The 20,786-nt window shown below is 52.3% G+C and overlaps 7 protein-coding genes across 7 annotated transcripts; 4 read left to right on the plus strand and 3 right to left on the minus strand.

Annotated features, from left to right (window-relative positions):
* Nucleotides 1-874: 874 nt before the first annotated feature.
* Nucleotides 875-4,145, minus strand: BKA58DRAFT_72204 (endo-1,3(4)-beta-glucanase 1 precursor). The gene is made up of 3 exons (XM_046175799.1): nucleotides 3,538-4,145; nucleotides 3,121-3,475; nucleotides 875-3,060 (listed from the first exon to the last, which is right to left on the minus strand). Exons 1-3 carry the CDS (start codon nucleotides 3,742-3,744, stop codon nucleotides 1,019-1,021), a joined length of 2,604 nt encoding a protein of 867 aa, XP_046020106.1. The 5' UTR covers nucleotides 3,745-4,145; the 3' UTR covers nucleotides 875-1,018.
* A 1,091-nt stretch (nucleotides 4,146-5,236) lies between these two features.
* On the plus strand, nucleotides 5,237-6,365 carry BKA58DRAFT_72196 (uncharacterized protein). Its single transcript, XM_046175798.1, has one exon. It carries the CDS (start codon nucleotides 5,408-5,410, stop codon nucleotides 6,266-6,268), a length of 861 nt encoding a protein of 286 aa, XP_046020107.1. The 5' UTR covers nucleotides 5,237-5,407; the 3' UTR covers nucleotides 6,269-6,365.
* On the minus strand, nucleotides 6,360-7,465 carry BKA58DRAFT_395241 (DASH complex subunit Spc34). Its single transcript, XM_046171266.1, has 3 exons — nucleotides 7,305-7,465; nucleotides 6,844-7,254; nucleotides 6,360-6,793 (listed from the first exon to the last, which is right to left on the minus strand). Exons 1-3 carry the CDS (start codon nucleotides 7,367-7,369, stop codon nucleotides 6,484-6,486), a joined length of 786 nt encoding a protein of 261 aa, XP_046020108.1. The 5' UTR covers nucleotides 7,370-7,465; the 3' UTR covers nucleotides 6,360-6,483.
* A 43-nt stretch (nucleotides 7,466-7,508) lies between these two features.
* Nucleotides 7,509-9,514, plus strand: BKA58DRAFT_395244 (proteasome regulatory subunit C-terminal-domain-containing protein). Its single transcript, XM_046171267.1, has 3 exons — nucleotides 7,509-7,665; nucleotides 7,831-8,138; nucleotides 8,185-9,514. The coding sequence occupies exons 1-3, from the start codon at nucleotides 7,587-7,589 to the stop codon at nucleotides 9,313-9,315; spliced, it is 1,518 nt and encodes a 505-aa protein (XP_046020109.1). The 5' UTR covers nucleotides 7,509-7,586; the 3' UTR covers nucleotides 9,316-9,514.
* A 46-nt stretch (nucleotides 9,515-9,560) lies between these two features.
* On the plus strand, nucleotides 9,561-11,011 carry BKA58DRAFT_395246 (ankyrin repeat-containing domain protein). Its single transcript, XM_046171268.1, has 2 exons — nucleotides 9,561-9,709; nucleotides 9,786-11,011. Coding segments are annotated over exons 1-2 (963 nt in total). The 5' UTR covers nucleotides 9,561-9,707; the 3' UTR covers nucleotides 10,747-11,011.
* A 34-nt stretch (nucleotides 11,012-11,045) lies between these two features.
* Nucleotides 11,046-11,477, plus strand: BKA58DRAFT_395249 (uncharacterized protein; the record flags this gene model as incomplete). Its single annotated transcript, XM_046171269.1, has 1 exon — nucleotides 11,046-11,477. A coding segment is annotated over one exon (432 nt), but the record flags the coding sequence as incomplete, so codon positions are not given.
* A 7,658-nt stretch (nucleotides 11,478-19,135) lies between these two features.
* Nucleotides 19,136-20,663, minus strand: BKA58DRAFT_395252 (uncharacterized protein). Its single transcript, XM_046171270.1, has one exon. The coding sequence runs from the start codon at nucleotides 20,189-20,191 to the stop codon at nucleotides 19,232-19,234; it is 960 nt and encodes a 319-aa protein (XP_046020112.1). The 5' UTR covers nucleotides 20,192-20,663; the 3' UTR covers nucleotides 19,136-19,231.
* Between the last annotated feature and the right edge of the window lie 123 nt (nucleotides 20,664-20,786).

The raw sequence follows: 20,786 nt of genomic DNA on the forward strand, positions 1-20,786 counted from the left end.
CAAAGCGCTTGAATCAACATCGAACAGTCTGAGTATCGCTAGGAAGCATCGTTAGCTTACTGGCATTCGTCGAGGACTGGCATCAGCGGAGAATTTCGACAAAGCAAGCAACGTTTTCACCGCTGCTAAGCACTCACGGAACACACGGGTGCGGCAGGGACCTGCAGAAAGCGTTATTCCCCTCACACACACAGATGGCAAAGCGCGAAACATATCTGCTTATCGGATTAGTGATCAGATCCAGACTTGCTGCTTTAAATAGGACATGCTGTTGTAGCCGGCCCGATGGAAAGGATGATTACTTCAATAGATCTTTACTAACAGTAAGCCGGTCTACGGTTCATAGAGACGTTCCGGGTGCCGTATCCCGACCCACATACATGCGCCACTTCCACGACGCCACACGCGAGAGACTCCACTGAAGCGGGCCGTCAACGGTATGCTTCTAGGTTTCTAGATTAATTTGAAGACCGGGGGCGTTGTGCCGTTCTTTCTATTCGTTCCCAGGCTTATGCTTCTAGATCACTTACCGAGAGGCGGTGGAGCGAGGCGGTGAAAGCATTTCCCAATCTTCCACAAGTTCCGATGGACTGCACCATGGTTTATGAATAGAAGGAGCTGCTCGTGTATAAGACATAATGGTTGTGATCATTTCTGAACATAATATCTACACGAATAAGTATATACAGCGATAGCCACAAGCAGAACAGACACATCTCCACTTTCCCCATCCACCGCCAGCTCAGCCTCCTCCCTAGAGACCCAACTCCCACAGGCTCTCCTGATCCTTTTTTCCGCTGCTCTTCCTAGCACTGGCAACTATAGTCATCTCCGGCTCTTTAGTCGTCAAAGTCGAAGTCGAAGTCGGAGTAGGTTTAACGACTGTTGGAGCAGGCCAGTTGAAACCTGAAGACCAAGCTTTGGACGAAGTAGTAGTCTTGGACGAGGTAGAAGCCGACCCAGTACTTGAAGGCCGAGGCCAACTAAACCCAGAACTCCAAGCACTAGAGCTCGTCCTCTACCACATCTCATCCAGATCAATAGACACCTCACGTCCTCCACGCGCCTCGACCTTCTGCTCCGACTGCTCGGGCCCCACGTAATCCATCTGGAAATCACGCTGCGCTCCAGCTTCATCCGCACCCAGGAGTGCGGCGGAATAAGCCAGGTACCATGTGCGACTCGCGCCGCCGTCAAGCTGCTCATTGAAATTGGGGTTGGCGAAGAAATCGTACGAAGCTTGTGGGTCGAAGAGTGCTTGGTTGGCTTTCAAGATGCTCTTCCATCCGCCTTGGACTTGCTCGGCGCGTCCGTTGCTGAAGTAAGTGTCCCATTCTTCCTGCGCAAATTGTCTGCGGCGGGTGTACGCGGATGAGGGGTTGAGCGGGATCATGTGGATGCCCTCGATGTATTCAATGTTTCCGCCAAAGTACGTGGTGTGGTCGATTTTGTTCTCGAAGAGGATGCCCGTTGCTTTGTTCTTGATGAAGCCGGCGGGTTGGTTCTTGTTGTCAGCTTCCATGAGGAAGTAGTTCTTAATACTGCGGGCTTGAACGGCAAGTTGCAGGTTACCGCGTGCCTCCATGTTTGCGTCTTGGATGATTCTGCCCCACATCTTAAGCGCGTGCGTGGCAAAAGTGTCTTCCGAGGTGGATTCTTGGTCTTTGCCGTCGCCGGATTCGTAGAGACCTTTGGCCCAGGAGTGGCCGTGGAACCAGTCGAAGGAGCGCTGGAAGGGGAATTCCGAGTCGCTTACGGGGTTTGCAAAGTCGCGGACGAGGTTGTTGACCCAGGCTTTGTTGCTGCCTTCGCCGAGCCATGTAGGATCAAGGTGGCCGATGACGGCAGCTGTGTATACGAAGTATCCGTAATGGAAATGGTGATCGTTATATAGCGTGTTTCCAAAGTCCAAACCAAGGTCTCCAGAGTAGCTGGCGCGAGAGACGACACCCTTCCAGACCTGGTCGTAGACGAGTGGCTCAGGTTGCGTATTGTTGACGAAGACGTTAAAAGCATCTTTAAGTCGGGTTAATCCACTCGCTGCGTATTGACTATTGCCTGTCATACTGTTCATTGTGTAGCAAATGGTAGCGAATTTGGCCAACCCTTTGCCGGAATAGTACATGCTATTCAGCGAGGTCTGCGGGATCATGTTCTGACTGAGCTCAGCTATGCCAGCCTGGTTGATAAGCGCGATCGCCTGCGCGTTCAGGTTGATGTTCTCTGAGCCTCCAGCTGCGCTAGGATTCTTAGCCCATGGGGCAAAACCAATACTGTCTGGCAGGTCGTTCTCCACCATGGTCATCCGATCAGCGACTATAGCTCGTGCAAAGCCTTTCGTCGTGGTGACTAGTGTGATCTCTTTTAGAGCGGCCGCAGTCTGCTGGTCGAATGACTCAACATGATGTGGTAGCGCGTACATCAGCAACGGTCGGTCTGTTGCGCCGCCTTTCGACCAACTCATCGTGTAGCTTCCGAAAGCCCCGTTGACCGATCCAGTAATAGTTGCGTTGGTTGCGTATACACCGGCGCTATAATCGAACATACTCTCCACCGCCATACCTGATGGGTTTTTGGTGACTTGAATCTTGCCGACAAAATCTGCGGGGCCAGTGATCGTTGTGCTATTGTTCATAACGAAGGGAGGTGTACCAACAGACCCGTCCGATGTGACGTAGAGAAGCCAGTTTGAGCCGTCATTGAGCACAATCCGATACTTGTGCGTAATACCATTGACCAGCTCAACGTAGTCTAGTGATCGGAAAAAGACGGTGGTCTTGATTGTCGGCTTCGCCTTGTCGTAGACGGCGGTCATCATTCCCATGCCCTGAACTACCGGAAGAGACATCAAGATGCGAGTACCCTGGAGACTGTTTGGTCGCAGATTCACATATGTGGAGAAAGCTCCCAAGCGTGAAAGGGACAAAGATGTATCGGACTTTAGCTCCTCGGCGCCCAGTATGAGATGGTAGATGCCAAGAGGCGAGATGAAGAACCGTGTGTCGTTGGCATCTGGCACGAAAGCAAACCTTTCCCGGGTGGTGTGACTGACGGCAATGCCTGCGATGGAAAGAAGTAAAAGTTAGCATATGAGTAACGTCAACACACGTATCTACGTACCGTAAGAGCCACCATTGCGATTATCCCACGTCAAAGAGTAAGGATGGGTCCAGGTTGAGAAAGATTGGCTACCAAGGAAGAAGTTTGCGTAGAACTTGTTTGTCTGACTCGGTATGTCTCCATCGTCGATATGTTGCTTTTGCACAGGATGATCTGCTCTGAGAGGGATAGCAGACGGAAGTACTGCGCTCGCAATGGACTGGAAAATGTTTGAAGATGCTGGATTGAAGGGTGCTGTGGGACCGGGCTCAAGTGGTGTTTCCTCAGGGCACAGTGGCTTGGTGGCTGTTGTAGCGCCTGGACCATCGACTGGATCTCGTGTGAAACCACCAGAAGGGAGGCCTGTCAAAAAGCTCTAATCATCGTCAGTTTCATGTTTGAACACCATGCAGAGGTCTGCGAGACGTTGTGACCTACACCCGAATTGGCTGGTTCCCCAGTGGCAGAGGCCGACTGCAAGGACGTGATAGCTGTGCTGTAACTTGTAGTGACCGAAACGTCTGTCAGAGTAATCTCGCGAGCTGCGATATTGAGTGGCTCTCTTGCTACTTTTCCTCCCGCAGGCAAACTGTGCACGGAGGAGAATTGGAATAACGCCAAAAAGAAAGGTGTCAGCTTCGCCATGCTGACGACCGAAGGCGTATGGGTGGATGACAAGGTAGAGGTACTAATCTAGACAAGGAAAGTATGCGTATGTCCTTAGTATGTGGGTTTGATGAAGGAATGTATCGAGTGATGGACAGTGACCCGGTAAAGATCGCTTTGCTGCAGGGCGAGGCGAGTTATATAACCTGGGAAAGCAAACCATGAGGCACAGGACCCGTAGCGCTAATTACCGGATAGTGGTCGTCCATATTCAGTATAGGAAGGTCGGTTTGTTCATCTAAGACATCGACCTAAGAAGTGAAGGGTGGACACTCCAAACGCGGGAAGATTACCCAAGTAAGTTCCTCGGAAAGTACATGCACTCGCCCGGTAGCACATAGGGCTCTCGGGTACCTGAAGCCTCACCCCGCCAAAGGTCTCGCGACCAGCTTATCGGGTACTTGAGCGTACGAATCGACCGTGGCGCCCGGGTCGTCCCATAATGCTTTGGCTAGTAACCCTTAACACATTTTGATATAAGTACTTGCCTCAGACAACGAATCTGTGGAGTTATGATAATGGATGACAATAAAGCACGGTGTACGGCGCAATAGCAGTAAGAGTACACACATCGAGAAGCTACACGACTGTCAGTAGATGCATACAGTATGGCTTCCATACATGTGGTATCGTGGATTCTTCGCATGACCGAATAATGTGCCCCTAAGGTTTCCAGACCTATTCGGGGGTTGGTAAGGAAGAGCCAAAGCCCAGCGCAGATCTCCTAAAGCGTTTGTAGGTGTTCCGAATGATAGCAAGGTGCGCGCGATGCTGACTGCTCCGACGGTAGACGTAAGACCATATACTCTTGGTAGAGGAGAAGAGGGATGGGAAAGCGGCACCTGACCTGCGTGTTTGACACAGTATCTCCCAACTCGGTGTGGTACTTCAGCCGCATGATCATCGGAGCAAGGTATGTTGATGGAGATGTGTGAAGGAGATGATATAGAGATTTGACCTCTTGTCAAGTAAAGTGGCAGTGCTACTATGTTTTCTATAGCTGGAATCGATTCGTCCAAGATGTTTGGCATCGTCGCAGCACGCTCGTGATGCAATTCTCGGTCCGGCTCGAAATATCCAACAAATGCAGATGCTGCAGACATAGCTGGGAAATTACCGGGCGCAAGAAGCGTCGACCACGAGATCTCAGACTACCGAAGCCAGCGCCGGGGTCTCGGTTGTCGGTCTCGAGACCAAGGTGGGACACGCGCCATCCGTCCCTGTGGGGAATTCTGCAGTGTGACAAGCGCACATGGTGGAGAGACGAGGCTGGTGTGCACTCACGGATATCTCAAAGGGCTTCCGTGAATGTTGCGCATGTTTTTCCAGGCCTTTGCATAATGTGTGGCAAAGCCATGATAATAAATGGTACAAATTGGTGGTACGCAAAAAGGTGGCGAAGATCACATGCAACAAGAGCATCGGAGATGCTGCTCCCTTAGCCCCGTTGGGTGCACGGCCACATTGACGTCATGAGCATCGACGCCACTCCCTCTATCAAACGATGCTACTACGTCTATATACACTGCAACATCCTGCAATCTACTCATCTATAAGCTACACTACCTCAAATTGAAGACGTTGTCTACAATAAGCCACAGAGAACGTCCCTCCACCCTCTACACTATCTACACCCTCCACAATGGCGTCCTCACATCCCAACGAGCCACCACCCAGCTACGAAGCCGCCATCTTCGACGCCGAACCCTCGCAAGGCATCCACCGCGTCTCCACGGACGGCCCTGCAGCACGCACCGAACGCAATGGCATCCCGCCCGAGCGCCGCCGCTCCATGGAAGACGAGATGCGCGCGCTCCCTCCGGGCTGGGTCCGTAGTTTCGACCCAGAAACCTCCCACCAATTCTTCGTCGACACGAAAGCCGATCCTCCACGTAGCATATGGACACACCCCTACGACGACGAGCAGTACCTCTCCACACTCTCGCCCGAGGAGCGTAAGAAGCACACACGCATGCACCGAACCATGACACTAGAGGACCTTACAGCCGAGGACTCTGACGCCGAAGACCAACTCCCTCCACGACCTACATCAAAGGGTAAAGGTGCTGCGGCCCCTGGAGAACCAACGGGTATACATAAGTTTTCGAGGAAACTGAAGGACAAGATTACTGGTCAGACGCATGAGCAGCGCGAACAGTCTCGTTCTCAGCGTGCGGAGCAGGAACGACAGGCTTATCTTCAACATTTGCGTACAAGACAGGCGCTTATACGTGCTATGGAGACGGGGCAGCCGCAGTTACTGGGCAAGGACCGTCAAGGTAGGGATGTTTATATCGAGCCGCCTCATGGGCCGTATGCTCCAAGGGGAGCTTATGGTTATAACCCGTATGGTGCCCGCCAGTATGGAAACCCTGGGGTGAGGTACATGCGTCCTGCTGGGCCGTACGGTAGGCCGTATGGATACGGTTATGGAGGTGGTGCTGGTCTGCCCATTGCAGCTGGCTTCCTTGGTGGTGCTATGCTGGGTGGTGCGCTGTTCTAGTGACTGAAAGTATGGAGACTGACGAGTTTCCTCTTTTGTACATCAAATGTCCCTAGTAATGATTAACGAATGGCAACGATTGCATCCACGTCCCTTTACTCATGAATAAGAATGAAGTCTATCATTGTGTAATCCACATTGCTGAGGCGAAAACATGGGGTATCTCATTGTAACTCCTAGCCTAAGTTCAAATCACACTCTTAACCAGTTCCAGATCACCGAAGACCAGATATATCTCGCGACATGGAAGTAACACGATCTTCAAGCTCTTTCTTCTTCTTCTCAAGTTGACGCGTCTCCTCTTCCTCTCGCCGAAGGTCTTCTTCTGTCAACACGACAACTGGCTCAGGCTCCTCTTCGAGCTCATCCATATCCTCGTCCGCGTAGTCTCCTCGTGAACGGTTAAGCTTACCGAGCTGGGCTTGTTGCTCAGCAAGTCGGTTTTCGTAGTAGTCTAGCGAGGCGGAGACTTGGGCGTGTCGTTGGCGCATGGCTGCGATTTTGTCGTGGACACCTGGTATGGGGCTATTCTTCGTCAGTCGGTAACTGGCAGTCGGTCGTTGCTTGAGACGTACTAGACTCCAAGAAGCTTTTCGGCTCCTTCTAATAGAGACTCTACGTCAATCTCGTTCTTGTTGCTGCTGTTGTACATTCTGTAGCCGAGACCTGAGCCCGCTCCTCCTCCACCGCCTCGACGTATCCTCTCCACTAACTCATTGCCGAGAACTGCTGCTACAGCCGTGTTACGTCTGGGTGCTCGTACGGCATTCGCACCGCCGCCGCCTGTGCTGGTGCTGCCGCCTCCATTGGGGTTGAAAATGGTGTTGCGCCTGTTGGTTGATGGGGCTGGTTCGGCATGCTTCGGGGCTGCTGGTGGTGGAGGAACGGAGAATAGTGCGCGTTCATGAAGTTCAGTGTCTCGGATCAAGCTCGTGATATCGTGGTTTTGTAGCAACGCGTTGGTGAAGATCTTGGGCGGAGCGAACCTGGGGGTGTTCAGTCGGAAGCTATGGAGGGTGAAGGACGGGAGACCAACGGCAACTCTGCGATTGATGCTGCGCAGAGCGAGATCTGCTCTAGGTGTGCATCTAGAAGTGCCATGCCGGAACGGAGCGTATAGAGAGTATGCTGGGGTGACGCGGGGGTCAACAAGGGCGCGTCGGTGCTCGATAACTATTCCCCGATGTTCCGCCGCGCTGGCGTCAGTGAAGCTGGGAGCTCAACCTCCGCAAACCATCAACACCACCCTCACCACCCACCACTACCCCCATAATCACCGCACCTTCCGTCCCCCACCTACACGTCAAGAGCGACCATCATGGCGGACAGCATGGAAGGCGTCGTCGTCGAGGGCGAGCAGCCCAAAACCGAGAACGTCGAGCAGAAGGCGATTGCTGGTGAGTAGGCCACTCCGCCGCGCAGCATGCCTTTTACTTCGAAGTGCCCCTGTACCAACTGCACCACCTCGTGGCCTGTCCGCAAGATGTGCCCCAACCACATCATCGCCACCGAGGTTGCGGCGTGCAAGTATCTGTACCAGCGTGCTGATCCGACGACTATAGACATCCGCAGCAACTTTGTTCTCCTTGAGCGAGCCGTCGCCCAGTTCGATACCCGCTTCACTCTACGCGCCCTCCGCTCCATATCATCGCTCCGCAAGAGGCTCACCGACCGCGTACTATGCTCCGTCATCATCTTGACCTACTCGCCCAACAACGCCACGGCGCGCAACTTCATCGAGTACATTGGCATGGACGGCGAGGCGATACAGAGCGTCGTCTCCCAGTACAAGGAGGAGGTGCAACTCAACAAGAACAACACCAAGGAGCCCCTGCCTGAGGTGGACGTATACATAGCCATTCTGATACAGGTACGTTTGGTGACAGCAACAATGGGGGCATCTCTAACAAGTGCAGGTATATCTCTACGATCAGAAGGAGTTTGAAGAGGGCGCCGAGTTCGCCGAGACACTGGTAGACAAGATCCGAGAACTCAACAGGCGGACGCTGGACTCGTTAGCAGCCAAGGCCTACTTCTACTTCTCCCTCTTCCACGAGGAGATGGACCCCAAGCCCCCGTCCAAGCAGTCGCCCGTCATCAACATCCGCGGAAAGCTGCTCGCTGCTCTCCGAAGCGCAGTGCTCAGGAAAGACCCCGACACGCAGGCGTCCGTCACCACCCTGCTGCTCCGAAATTACCTCTCGACCGCCGACATCACACAAGCCGATCTCCTCGTTGCGCAGACACAATTCCCACCAAACGCCCCCAACAACCAGGTCGCGAGGTACTTGTACTACCTTGGTCGCATACGGGCTATCCAGCTGTCCTACACTGAGGCACACGAGCACCTGGTCAGCGCCACACGCAAGTCGCCCTCTGCTCACTGCGCAACTGGCTTTTACCAGGCCTCAATGAAACTCCTTGTAGTCGTTGAGCTGCTGATGGGTGATATTCCTGAGCGCGACGTCTTCAGCCAGCCCCGTCTGGAGCGTGCCATGGAGCCCTACTTCCGCCTGGTCCAGGCAGTCCGTGTCGGTGACCTACAGGGTTTCCTCAAGGTTGTACAGACATCCTCGTCCGTTTTCCACCGTGACGGCACCTATACCCTCATCCTCCGTCTGCGTCAAAATGTTATCAAGACCGGCATCCGCATGTTGTCACTTTCGTACTCGCGCATCTCGCTCCGCGACATCTGCATTCGCCTTGGTCTCGAGAGCGAGGAGTCGGCTGAGTACATTGTCGCCAAGGCAATCCGCGACGGAGTCATAGAGGCTTCAATTGATCACGAGAAGGGTTTCATGCAGACCAAGGTCGCTGGCGACATCTATGCAACCCGCGAGCCTGGTGAGGCATTCCACGAGCGCATTCGGGCGTGCTTGACCCTACACGACGAGTGCGTCAAGGCCATGCGGTACCCCATGAACCAACATCGTCTGGAGCTCAAGAACGCTCAGGAGGCGCGCGAGAGAGAACGCGAGTTGGCCAAGGAGATTCAAGATGGCGACATTGACGAGGACGATGCGGCTGGAGACTTTGAGGGCTTGTAGAGGCATTACAGCTTGGACGATTATTCCGTGAGCGTGTAAGATAGCCGCATGTGGGCTGGCATTGATAGAAGTTCCCGACAATGTGGGACAAACATCTTAATGATGCATGAAATAGACCACATCCGAGACGTCATCACATACCATTGAACCCAGCAGTGACATGTGACAATGCAGATGCTTCAAGAGTCGCTAATCTGACGGACGGATCCATGCAGCGCATCCACGCGAGTACTAGGCCAGTTGCAGCAAGATTCCGTGAAGGTCCCCGCAGCTTGATCCAAGGCCCAACGCTCGCGCCCCACAGCAGCTCAACTTCCCAACGTCACTACGCGACTGCCCGCGTGCGTCTCCTTCGCCGTTTGATCATCCCACCATGTTTCACTGCCGCAGCCATGTAAGTCGTATCCCACAGAGTAACGCGACCCTCCACGTAACCCCCAACCGAACGCGTCCCTAATGCCCACGCCCAGGATTGACGTACCCCGGCGACTCCGGCGCGCCATCCTCCTCAACGACCTCACCCTCGTCCAGCGCATCATTCGCAACAACCACAAGTACCTGCGCAACCCGGACTTTGACGACCGCTCCAATACGTCGCTGCACCTCGCGGCTAAACATGGCTTCACGACCATTGCCGAGTTCCTCGTCGACGCCGGCCACGAAGACGGCATGATATCACGGAACAACGATTGGGAAACACCCTTGATGCTTGCGGCTTCTGCTGGCAAGGAGGAATGCGGCGTTTACCTCGCCAAACGTTTTCCTGAGGCTGTGGACTGGAAGAATAAATCTGGGCTCGACGCCCTCATGCTGGCGTGTCAGTCTGGCGCTGGGACGCTGCATCTCATTCCCACACTTATCCTCCACGGACCCAACCTACTCTCCGCCAGCGATTTACAAGGCAACACAGCGCTGCACCATGCATCTGCGGCGGGGGAACTAAAGGCACTCAGGATGCTACTTCAATACGGCGCGAATCCGCTCGCGAGCAATAGTTATAGTTGGACGCCTGTCCACTACTCCGCGACCAGCGCCGCAGAAGCGTATTTCAAGACCCTCATCATCGAGTTTGAGAAGAAGAAGGCGGAGGGGAAGCGGGCAGTCAAAGAGAGGGAGAGGCAGAGGACGGCGGGTGTCAGGCTGGTTACTGATACTGAGGGTTTGGGTGGGGGTGTGGTTATGCAGGGGAGTGCTGCGACGGCGGCTGCTGGTGGAGGTGGAGGTGGAGTGGAAAGACAGAGTCTGGAGAGACAGAGTATGGATAGACAGCGGGCGAGGGATGATGCGGCGATTGCGGGATTGCCAGCGCCTGGGGTCATGGATTGGAGTCCTGTGGAGAGGCGGAGGGCTATGACGCCTACGGAAGGGAGGGGATGGACTTTTACGCCGGATGGGTTTAGGCCGAGGGCTGAGACAGGCGAGTCTATCTAAGGGTACATTGGGTCGGAACTTTGGCGTTGAGTATGATGCATGCATTAAGGAGCATCGGTGGAGTGGGTATCTTGGGTTTTGGCGTTGTAGGCATGTGGTGTTGATGCGTGTAAGATTACTGATATTCATTCTATCTCTACCTCACACCTTTGATCTTTCCTGCGCGTTGCAAAACGCTGCGTCTTTTCATACAGTCCCCTCCAACCCTTGGAGCTGACATGCCTGAGAAACAAATACAGGGGTACCTAGTACGCCGAACCAAACCGAACCCTATCGAGGAACCACCACTTCCCCTCTCCATCCCCTCCCCAAAAACCCCTTGTCCCTTCTGTGCTCTCCTCCAACTCTTCGCCCCATCACACGCCCTCCCATCTGCTCCTTTCCCATCTCATGCCCTTCTGCTCCTCCCTCCTTTATCTCCAAACCAGCATTTTACGTACGACTCCCATTTCCACCACCGCCATTCAAATTTCTCCACCCACCACTCCCCTCCTTCCCATCCGCATTCCCCAACCTGGCCCTTCCTTCTAACCACCGACAAGCCGGCCAATGATACGTGCTGTAGTCCCTACCCCAGAAGCGCTCGTGCACACAGCCTGGACATTCCCTCTGGTGGGAGAGTGCGTCGAAGAGTTGGTGCGGGTATTGGCCTGGTTGTGAGGATAGGCCGGGGAGTTGGGTGGGAGCCGTGTATGTATGGACGAGAATTTGCTTTCCGGAGGCCACCATGATGGGCATGCGATTGGTAGAATGCTTTGTATGAATGCGTCAAGAGCGTGTTTGATATTCTTGTTTAAGACGGGAACGATAGTTCGGAAATGATTTTGGGTGATGAAGTATCTTGCTGAATGGGGGATGCATATTCAGATATTATTCTGCGTCATCGTGCTTTACTGCTCTGCTCAACTGCGGATGGTAGTGAAGGAAAGCTTGGTCCAGTGTCAGCGAGGTAGGTAGAGAGGATACAACGGAAAGTGCAATGAGTGCCATCTCAGTGGCCAGGTCTCGAGAGGATGGGTCGGGTCCAGAATAGTAAGACCGCACACCTGGTTCAAAGCATGATTTTCTTAGTGCATGCAGACTGAATTGGTGATGGCTGCCGCCTGATTCGCCGCCGCGAGTACGATCTTCACTGTGGGGGGTTTGTCGTTGTCGCCTTACCAAGGTTCACATAGAAGGTAATCGCCATCTTCTGTGCAGCTAGGGTCAGCAGACTCGAGGCTGCAGAGAGCATAATAGCAGGCTCATTTACTAAGGTGATTAGGAAACGAGCATTGTTGTACACGCCATATCGAGAAGTTGTGTTGACTACACAAAGTCTTCAAGGATAACTCAATGCATCTTATTAATTTTCGCTAGAGGCTAGTCTATAGTTACTGCTCCGCGCCGCGCTACCTTTAGCTACCTAACTTAAGTCGCGCAACTATCTTTAACAGCTACTCGCTAATAAAGCTATTTCTACTAACCTAGTCTTGCTAATATAGCTATTCTACTCTAAAGTCTATATAGCAGCGCTAAAATACGTATTATCTACTTAAAGCAATTAATTAGATCTTAGAGAAAGAGAGTCTATACTATAAAAAGAGAAAGAGATTAAGTATAGATAGTGTTGCGCAGCGCTATAATTACTATAATCTAAGCCTTCTTCTTAGCCTTTTAACCTAGAGTAATAGCTTTAGGTAGATAATTAGTATTAGATAATAATAAAGTCTTTATTGCGGTAGAGTGTTAATACAGAGTAGAGTAACAAAACGTAGTTAGTAACTCTATATAGTAATTGTCACAAGACGCTACGAGCACGTGTTTAAGAGCTTACAAGAAGCGTTAATTGTAGCTACGTATAATATCTAGTGTAATACAAGACGTTGCGTAAGGAACAGAACAGAATGCAAAGCGGTGAAAGATATAGCTAGGGCCGTGCGCGGCGCTCAGGCCTTAGCTGGCCAATTAACAGATTTCGGGTGGACTGGCGAGCCACCCGAAATCTGTGCGTTCAGGTGTTAGGGGAACCACGGTGGTTACCGTAACAGTACCCCCCTCTTACTCTTGAGCTCCTGTGAGTAGAGATCATGTCTCTTACTCTTGCATTACTTCGGGTGGCTCCAAGATGTCAGAAAACCTCTTATGGAAACCAGCTACGGCTGCGTTATCCTTCAGGTCTGCAGCGGGTTCCCAGGTCATCTCGTCATAGCCTGTCCATTTAACGTAGTATTCATGTCGTCTACGACGCTTATTGTAACGGAGGTCTTCGATACTTTCTACAAAGTATTCTTCTTCGTTGTCTACAACAACAGGTTCGGGCGGTAGGACAAGTTGTCCTGGCAGGTACTCCTGTTTTGGCGCAGCAGGCCGGAGTAAGGACACATGAAATACTGGGTGTATCTTCATGGAATCGGGCAGTTCGAGACGGTACGCGTGGGAAGAGATCTTTTTAGCTACTCGGTACGGGCCTAGATTCTTCCAATCAAGCTTCTTAGATGCCCGTTGCGTTCGGATGTTACGCGCGTCTAACCATACCTCGTCGCCAATTTCGTATGTTGGCGCAGGTAGGCGTTTGCGGTTCGCGTACTCTTGCTGTAGGGCTTGAGCCCATGTCATTTCTTCACGGATGAACTCAGTAATGTCGCGCATCTTATCCACCATCGCGTTCACCTCACGAGCTTGGAGAGCTTGGTAGGCGGGACGTGTCTTGTTGGTAGGCGGCTCGAAGCCCATTCGGGGATTCTGACCGTAGCAGGCCATCATCGGGGTTACTCCAGTAGACTCAGAGACGGTATTATTGGCTTCGAACTGAGCGGTGGGGAGCCATTGAACCCAATCGTCTTGTTGATAGTTCGTATACGCGCGTAGGACTTGTTCCATCGCAGCGTTAGCGTTCTCTGTTTGTCCATCTGTCTCAGGATGGTAGCCGGTTGAGAAGCGCGGGTCTATCCTTAGTTGAGCACACAGCTCATCATGGAAAGCAGATACGAACTGTCTGCCACGGTCCGAGACTATCGTATCAGGGAGGCCATGATTACACCAGACGTAGCGCAGGAACATACGTGCTACGTCGGAAGCCTCCATCTTATCGCAGGGGATCATGTATCGGTACTTAGACAGGCGGTCTACTACGACCATGATGTTCTTGCATCCTTCGGATTCTGGCAGGTCAACGACGAAGTCGACAGAGACGTCTGCCCAACGTCGTTCGGGTACGGGTAGCGGCTTCAGCAGGCCGTGGTACTTCTCACGAGAAGCCTTCGAACGTCGGCAGACGTGGCAGCAAGAAACATAACGGCGAACGGTCTCAAACAGTCGGGGCCAGTAGTATTCCCGCTGGATTAGTTCAAGTGTTTTCCCTCGGCCAGGGTGGCCTCCTGATGGGGAATCGTGGACTGTTCGCAGGATCTTGATCTTAAGTTCGTCGCTGTCAGGTATCACTAACTTGTTGCGATAGTAGAGGCGACCCTCACGGTCTTCGCAGTCACCAAGTGTAACTGTCTTAGACCGTCGTGCGCCGTCGCGCAGCAGCTTCAGCGTTTCTCGAATAAACAGGTCTTCAGGTAGCCCATCGCCTGTAGGACGGTACTCATCGTCGATGATCTGCTGGATAGATCTATCTGTCTCTACCAGTCTAATTGCTACGGGTTCTCGAAACAGGTCAGGACGCAGTAGGGTCTGTTTCCGAGCTTGTCTCGCTTCCTCCTGAGCAAGCTGGTCCTGAGAGCGACGGGTAAGAGCGTCAGGCTTCTCACCGTGCTTGCCGGGTCGGTATGTAATCGTAAACTGGAATCGTGATAGGTATTCAGACCAGCGGGCTTGACGGTGGCTCAGTTGCTTCGTAGTGGCGAAGTACTGCAGGTTCTTATGGTCGCTGAGCACGTCGATAGGGAAGGCAGCGCCTTCTAATTCTGGTCTCCACTGTTCGAAACAGCGAACAATAGCAAGTAGCTCCTTGTCGTAGATCTCGTAGTTGTTCTCAGCGGGGTTCATTCTTTTCGAGTAGTACGCGACCGGACGGAGGACGCCGTCAGGTCCAGATTGGGACAGCACTCCTGCTGTAACATAGTCGGAAGCGTCGGCTTCAATAACAATTGGCAGGTCTGGGTCGAAGTGTCGTAATATTGGTGCAGTAGTGAAGGCATGCTTCAAAGCATCAAAAGCCTTCTGGCAGTCGTCATTGAAGAGGAACTTAGTATCCTTCTTAGTCAGCGCTACTAGCGGAGCAGCTAGGTAGGAGAAACCGTCTATAAACCGTCGGTAGAAGTTTGCGAAGCCTAGAAATGCTCTGATGTCCTTAACGTTGTTTGGGTACTCCCAATTTACAATAGCTTGCACCTTCTTCGGATCCATTTGTATTCCGTCTACTCCAACTACGTAGCCAAGGTAAGTCACCTCAGTCTGGTGAAACTCGCATTTGTCTACGTCTAGTTGGAGTCCGGCTTCTCGAAGGGCGTTTAGAACAGATCGTACATGCTCCTTATGTTCATGGAGATTCTCACTGTAAATCAGGATATCGTCGAGGTAGGCCGTGCAGAAGACGTCTAGGAACGGGCGTAGTACATCGTTCACGAAGTGTTGGAACGTGCTCGGCGCATTAGCTAGTCCAAAGGGCATCACTAGGTATTCGAACAACCCATATCGAGTGCGGAAGGCTGTTAGCCATTCGTCTCCTTCAGCAATTCTCAATCGGTTGAAGGCAGCAATAATATCGAGCTTCGTGTAATACTTGGCCTTGCTCAGTCGGCTCAAGGTCTCTTGGATCAACGGGATTGGGTAACGGTTCTTAACAGTGGCGGCGTTTAAGGCACGGTAATCGACGCAGAAGCGTAGTCCGCCGCCGGGTTTCTTAACAAAGATAACAGGGGAGGCGACTGGGGAGGAGCTTGCGCGAATGAATCCCTTCGACAGGTGATCTTCGAGGTACTTGCGCAACACTTTGAGTTCGTTCTGAGACATGCCATACAGTGGGCCGAACCCGTGCTGTTTGCCGGGTATTAGTTTGATCTTGTGGTCGTAAGGCCGTCGTACAGGCAGCTTATCAGACTCTTCTCGTGAAAAGACGTCTATCAGGTCATGATACTCCTGAGGGACTTTCGTGAGTGGATCGGTGTGCTTCTTCTCAGTTAGTGCCTTGTCAATGTCGGCAATGCTAACAGCACAGATTTCATAGCCTCTTTTGCGTGCTAGGCTCATAAACGGAGCAGCACCTATACAGTAGATGTCGAGTTCTGGCTGCAACTTCGACGAGTCGTTCTGCTCGTCTGTTGGCTGGGCACTATCAGGGTCGGGTACAGGTTCGGGTACAAGTTCGTTCAACTGGCGCTTCATCTTAGGTAGCCAGTGGTCGTGCCGTTGTCGTGGCACATGCTTAAGTTTTGGGTTTTGAGGGTAGGCTTCATCATGCCTGTTGTTGCTCCACTGTACCTCAGGAGAGAGAACAGGAGTTCTAGTAGTTCTAAGACAACGTTCTTTACATCGTTGAGCGGTGAAGATTAGTCTTTCCTTGTCGTAGTCTAGGTTTACTCGGTGCTTGTTCATCCAGGGTTGGCCAAGTATTAAATTATGACGGCCGGTGTTCGTGACGTAGAGTCGTATAGATTCGTTGTGATTGTTGTGTTGTAGCTTCAGGGTGACAGTGTGAGACACTTCTCCACCGTCGAGTACAGTTCCAGTAAATCCAGTCGGGTAAATAACGTAGGGCAGCGGGTCTTGACGTAGTTTTAGGTTGCGCGCGAGGTCTCTGTGAATGTATCCAATACCAGTAGCTCCAGTGTCAACTAAGGCTTTAAGGTTACTCTTAACACCGCCTTGTTGAACCGTACAAGGTATTGTAATACAACGTTTCCAGGTATCAGTCTGAGATTCAGACCAGAGTTCAGCAGAGATTCGGTGGGTGCGCAGTCCCGGGGAGCGACTTATCCTCGGGACGAGGCTTTTCCCTTCTGGGATCGGTTACGAGAACGTCGTCCTCGGGATCGCGAAGGTCGCGAGGATCCTGACGAGACAGAACTAGTAGACTGGGTACGGTCGTGGTCACGCGCGCTATAGGATCGGATATGCTGAGTAGGTAGGGGAGCGCTGCAATCCTTAGAGATGTGACCTTTCTGGTTGCACTTAAAGCAGCGGCCTTCCTTAATCCTCTTCTGTCGTTCGGAGGAACCAGCGGGGGCGTATGCTGATGCGTCTATCTCCATTGCGTCGGGGTGGGTTACAGGGTAGCGTCGTGGGCGGTCTGGTAGGAAACGGAGGTTATTATCGTACGTGGATATCAGGTTAGCGTAATCGTTAAGGTCGCTAGGCAAGGCTTCTCCAACCATTGCACGTTGAAGTTCGTGGGATAGAGAGTTCCGGAGGGACGCGATCAGGCCAATCTCATTTAACCCAGTGTCAGCAGCTAGTCGTCGGAATTCGGCGAAGTGGGAGGTGAAGCTGCGCTTTCCTTGACGGAGTCCGCTTAATCGACTAAGAGCTGTCAGCTCCTTGTTTGGGTCTCCGTAGGTAGCTTCAAGAAAGGTAACAAGCTGGTCTACATTATGGATATCCTTGTCCATAAGCGGGTCGATAAGAGCTACTGCGTCCTTCTCAAGTCTAGAGTGAGCGTATAGCAGGCGGGATCTTTCGTTCGGGTATCGGTCTGCGTTTCCCTCGAGCTTGTACCTAAGCTTGCGGACGAAGGCAGGGAGGTCCTTTCGTCGGCCATTGAACAGAGGCGGGTCAGGCAGACGGTCGGTTCGGGGAAGGTCCTTCAGGTTCGCGTTGGGCGGCGTCGCAGGATTCGAGCCAATTCCAGATAGCTCTTCTAGACGAACTTGATCTCCCTCAGCGCTGGTTCGAGTAATGGCTGGGGTAGCAGCAGGAGCAGACCTAGTCTTAATAGACTCAAGCTCTTGGCGAAGCTCTAGAATCTGTTGAGAGTGTCGGTTTTCTTGTTCAGCTAGATTGGCAAGTAGTGCTTCGTTGCTAGCTTTCAATGCAGCGGAATCAGCTTGGATAGCATTTAGCTGATTCAGGATCAATTGCAACGCGTCAGGTTGCCCTTGAGTAGTCATAGTGGTGTGACGCAACGTAATGTCACAAGACGCTACGAGCACGTGTTTAAGAGCTTACAAGAAGCGTTAATTGTAGCTACGTATAATATCTAGTGTAATACAAGACGTTGCGTAAGGAACAGAACAGAATGCAAAGCGGTGAAAGATATAGCTAGGGCCGTGCGCGGCGCTCAGGCCTTAGCTGGCCAATTAACAGATTTCGGGTGGACTGGCGAGCCACCCGAAATCTGTGCGTTCAGGTGTTAGGGGAACCACGGTGGTTACCGTAACACTTTGCATTCTATTCTGTTCCTTACGCAACGTCTTGTATTACACTAGATATTATACGTAGCTACAATTAACGCTTCTTGTAAGCTCTTAAACACGTGCTCGTAGCGTCTTGTGACAGAGGGCGAGATGTAGTCGTAGGTCGTAGAATGGCGTGTGGCTGTAAAGTCGCCACCGCCGTGCTTGTGTCGAGCTTCCATCGTGTGTTTACTTTGATACGCGTGGGATATACAGTGCAGAGATAGAGAGGTAGAAAAATGTTGGAGTAACGAGCTATGACATATAGACGGAAGCGGTACGGTAGGCAATAGCCTCACGCACGTATAAGCTCTACTTTAAATAGTAATCGCAAGAAGTGTAGGCTGTAGGCACTAGATTGAGATCGTCAAACCGATTACTAATCTAACCTACTTAAGATAACGTATTCCACCACTCACCCGCCATTACCACTTACCAGCCACCCTTACCAAACTTAACGCGACGACACTAAACACGACAATAATAATATCACGACAACAACGTCCTTAGTAGACCTATCGCGAAGACAGACTAAGTCTTGCTGTAGACTTGATTCACACAAAACGCGTTCCTACACCTACTCGCGCTGCTACGCTGTATACCGTCTCTCGTATAACGCTGTCGTGGATCGAACTCGCGACCTCTAACCCAATTGGGTCTAGTATCGCAGTTAGACACTATCGCCAGTCATGGAAAGTAAAGATGTCAGAAAGCGATACTGTCGGTACGGTTATACCCATACGGTATACCATCCGACTGAAGACGACGCGCTTGCCCGCTTGAGCACCCCAGACAAGGCACGCATAGCGTGTCGTAGATGAGCTGAGATCACGACGGGTCCGTGATCAGCTCGTAGACACGTACATCTTGATCTTCGAGGTTAAGGCTGTAGAGGGGAAGAGGTGGTTGAAAGGGAAGAGAAGGTCTTGAGCGAAGGACTTCAGTCTGGTGGTATATGGGCAGGCGCATATATGGAATACTTCGAAGACTGGAAAGGGTTGCGCCCAAGGAAATTATGAAGATGTTGTTGGGGTAGTATCAAATGTAGCATGACTTGTTATCAGGCGGAGTAAATGAATGTAACAATGTTCATGATGCTATAAATTATGGGTATCTTTTTACTTAACATTTTCCTTTCCCCAGCGCCCAAACAAAGAAAAACCATTTCACCTCCGATTCTGATTCCGCAATCCCAACGCCGCCGCCCCCCTCGCAGGCAACCACTCACCACCCTCCTCCCGTCTCCCCCCAAGCAACGCTCCCACATCAACCTCCAACTCCCTCCAAAGCGCCTGCTCCACTACTCCCATAAACTCCGCATCCTGACCATGACTCCCAAGCAACACGATCTTCCCCGGCGGCACACCCAGCCCAGCCACAGCATGAACAACAGCCTCCTGGAGCTTCGCCCAGAACTTTGCGCGGGGGGCTTCGTAGACAGGGAGGTTCCACCAACCGAGATCGGTTCGCGCGGCGTAGTTAATCATGCGGGATTGGGGGGTGGCGGTGGGGGAGCACGTGGTTTCGTGCATGCTTGCGCTGAAGGAACTGGAGTCGAAGGCGAGGACGAGGATGTGTTGGTATTGGTAGGGCAGGGTTGCGGAAGCGCATGAGGCGTGTTGTAATCCTGCGTGGGTGGCGTATGCCTCAGAGTGTATCGGAGGGGTGTCCTCCGATGGAGCGAGGCCGGCGGATAGTAGAGCGTTTTGGAAGTCCTTTTCATGGGATCCATAGAAGGGGAATGTGATGGCTGATGTGATGTTTGTGACTGGGTGGTTGAGTTCTGTTTCGAGGGTGGTGTGGACTTTTGACAGGAATGTTGTGAGAATTGTGCTGTCGTCTGGAGAATTCAACGTCGAGTGTGGTGTCATCCACCGCGACATCAAGTCTATGTATTCGGCATCTCCGGGAATTTGGGCCAGGTCGATTGTTGTGCCGTTTGGGTACCGCGCAGCTGCTACTGCTTGTAATGTTGTGAAATGGACGCCGATGCTGGGAGTCGCATCGAGCTCTTCCGCGCTAGTGTGGTCGTTGACGGTCTCTTCAACGATGGGTATCTGATTGTGGTATCGTACAGCTCGTGCACTAGCCAAAGGCACAAGCAGAAGAAGACCAGAGAGTTTCATTTTGAAGTCGTGAGATGATGATTGTTACAAAGAAAGAAGAGAGCGTAAGGGAACGACTACAATAAAGAGCGGACCCGAGTAGTCGTAGGATCAGGTGTAGAAAGGGAGGATGGCACAGCGTGAAAGAGCGACGGTGGTGAGTAAGGAGTGGTGGGTGAAGAAGCGGCAACGACAACGGCAGTACGCTCGTCGTCCCCTCCTCCATCATCGGGGCGACTCCCGACACCTTATAGGAGTCGTCCAAAGACATCCGATCGTACCGTCAAGGCAAAGAGGATCCGAGGTTCTGGTCAGGGACTTGTGGATCCGCCCACTGTTCCGTGGGCACTAGGGGAATACGAGCTAACCCGGCGTGCGATCGGTCCAACCTAATGGACTCGAAGTACCCATCTCCGGGTCCCATGCAGGACAAAAGACGCGTTCCTGGATCTCGGTCACCGTGTCTTGAACCCTCCGTTGGCATTCATGCTCTCGGACAGCGAGCGTCGTTGGCGCGTAACTGCTGTGTGAGGCTGTTGGAAGCGCGCTGTCAGGTCGGCAGGGACCGAAAATAGAAACTCGCCCAGACCCGGCACGCTCGGCACTACTAGAAGCT

This window comes from Alternaria rosae (assembly GCF_020736505.1).
Source record: "Alternaria rosae strain MPI-PUGE-AT-0040 chromosome Unknown BKA58scaffold_14, whole genome shotgun sequence".
Lineage (NCBI taxonomy): Eukaryota > Fungi > Ascomycota > Dothideomycetes > Pleosporales > Pleosporaceae > Alternaria > Alternaria rosae.

Coding starts and splice junctions, on each gene's coding strand:
- BKA58DRAFT_72204 (XM_046175799.1), bottom strand. CDS start 3,744: ATGGCGAAGCTGACACCTTTCTTTTTGGCGTTATTCCAATTCTCCTCC. Junction 3,476..3,537: donor GGGAACCAGCCAATTCGGGT/GTAGGTCACAAC, acceptor GACGATGATTAG/AGCTTTTTGACAGGCCTCCC. Junction 3,061..3,120: donor TCGCAATGGTGGCTCTTACG/GTACGTAGATAC, acceptor TTTCCATCGCAG/GCATTGCCGTCAGTCACACC.
- BKA58DRAFT_72196 (XM_046175798.1), top strand. CDS start 5,408: ATGGCGTCCTCACATCCCAACGAGCCACCACCCAGCTACGAAGCCGCC.
- BKA58DRAFT_395241 (XM_046171266.1), bottom strand. CDS start 7,369: ATGGCACTTCTAGATGCACACCTAGAGCAGATCTCGCTCTGCGCAGCA. Junction 7,255..7,304: donor GCATCAATCGCAGAGTTGCC/GTTGGTCTCCCG, acceptor GAACACCCCCAG/GTTCGCTCCGCCCAAGATCT. Junction 6,794..6,843: donor GAAAAGCTTCTTGGAGTCTA/GTACGTCTCAAG, acceptor GACGAAGAATAG/CCCCATACCAGGTGTCCACG.
- BKA58DRAFT_395244 (XM_046171267.1), top strand. CDS start 7,587: ATGGCGGACAGCATGGAAGGCGTCGTCGTCGAGGGCGAGCAGCCCAAA. Junction 7,666..7,830: donor CGAGCAGAAGGCGATTGCTG/GTGAGTAGGCCA, acceptor CGACGACTATAG/ACATCCGCAGCAACTTTGTT. Junction 8,139..8,184: donor ACATAGCCATTCTGATACAG/GTACGTTTGGTG, acceptor TAACAAGTGCAG/GTATATCTCTACGATCAGAA.
- BKA58DRAFT_395252 (XM_046171270.1), bottom strand. CDS start 20,191: ATGAAACTCTCTGGTCTTCTTCTGCTTGTGCCTTTGGCTAGTGCACGA.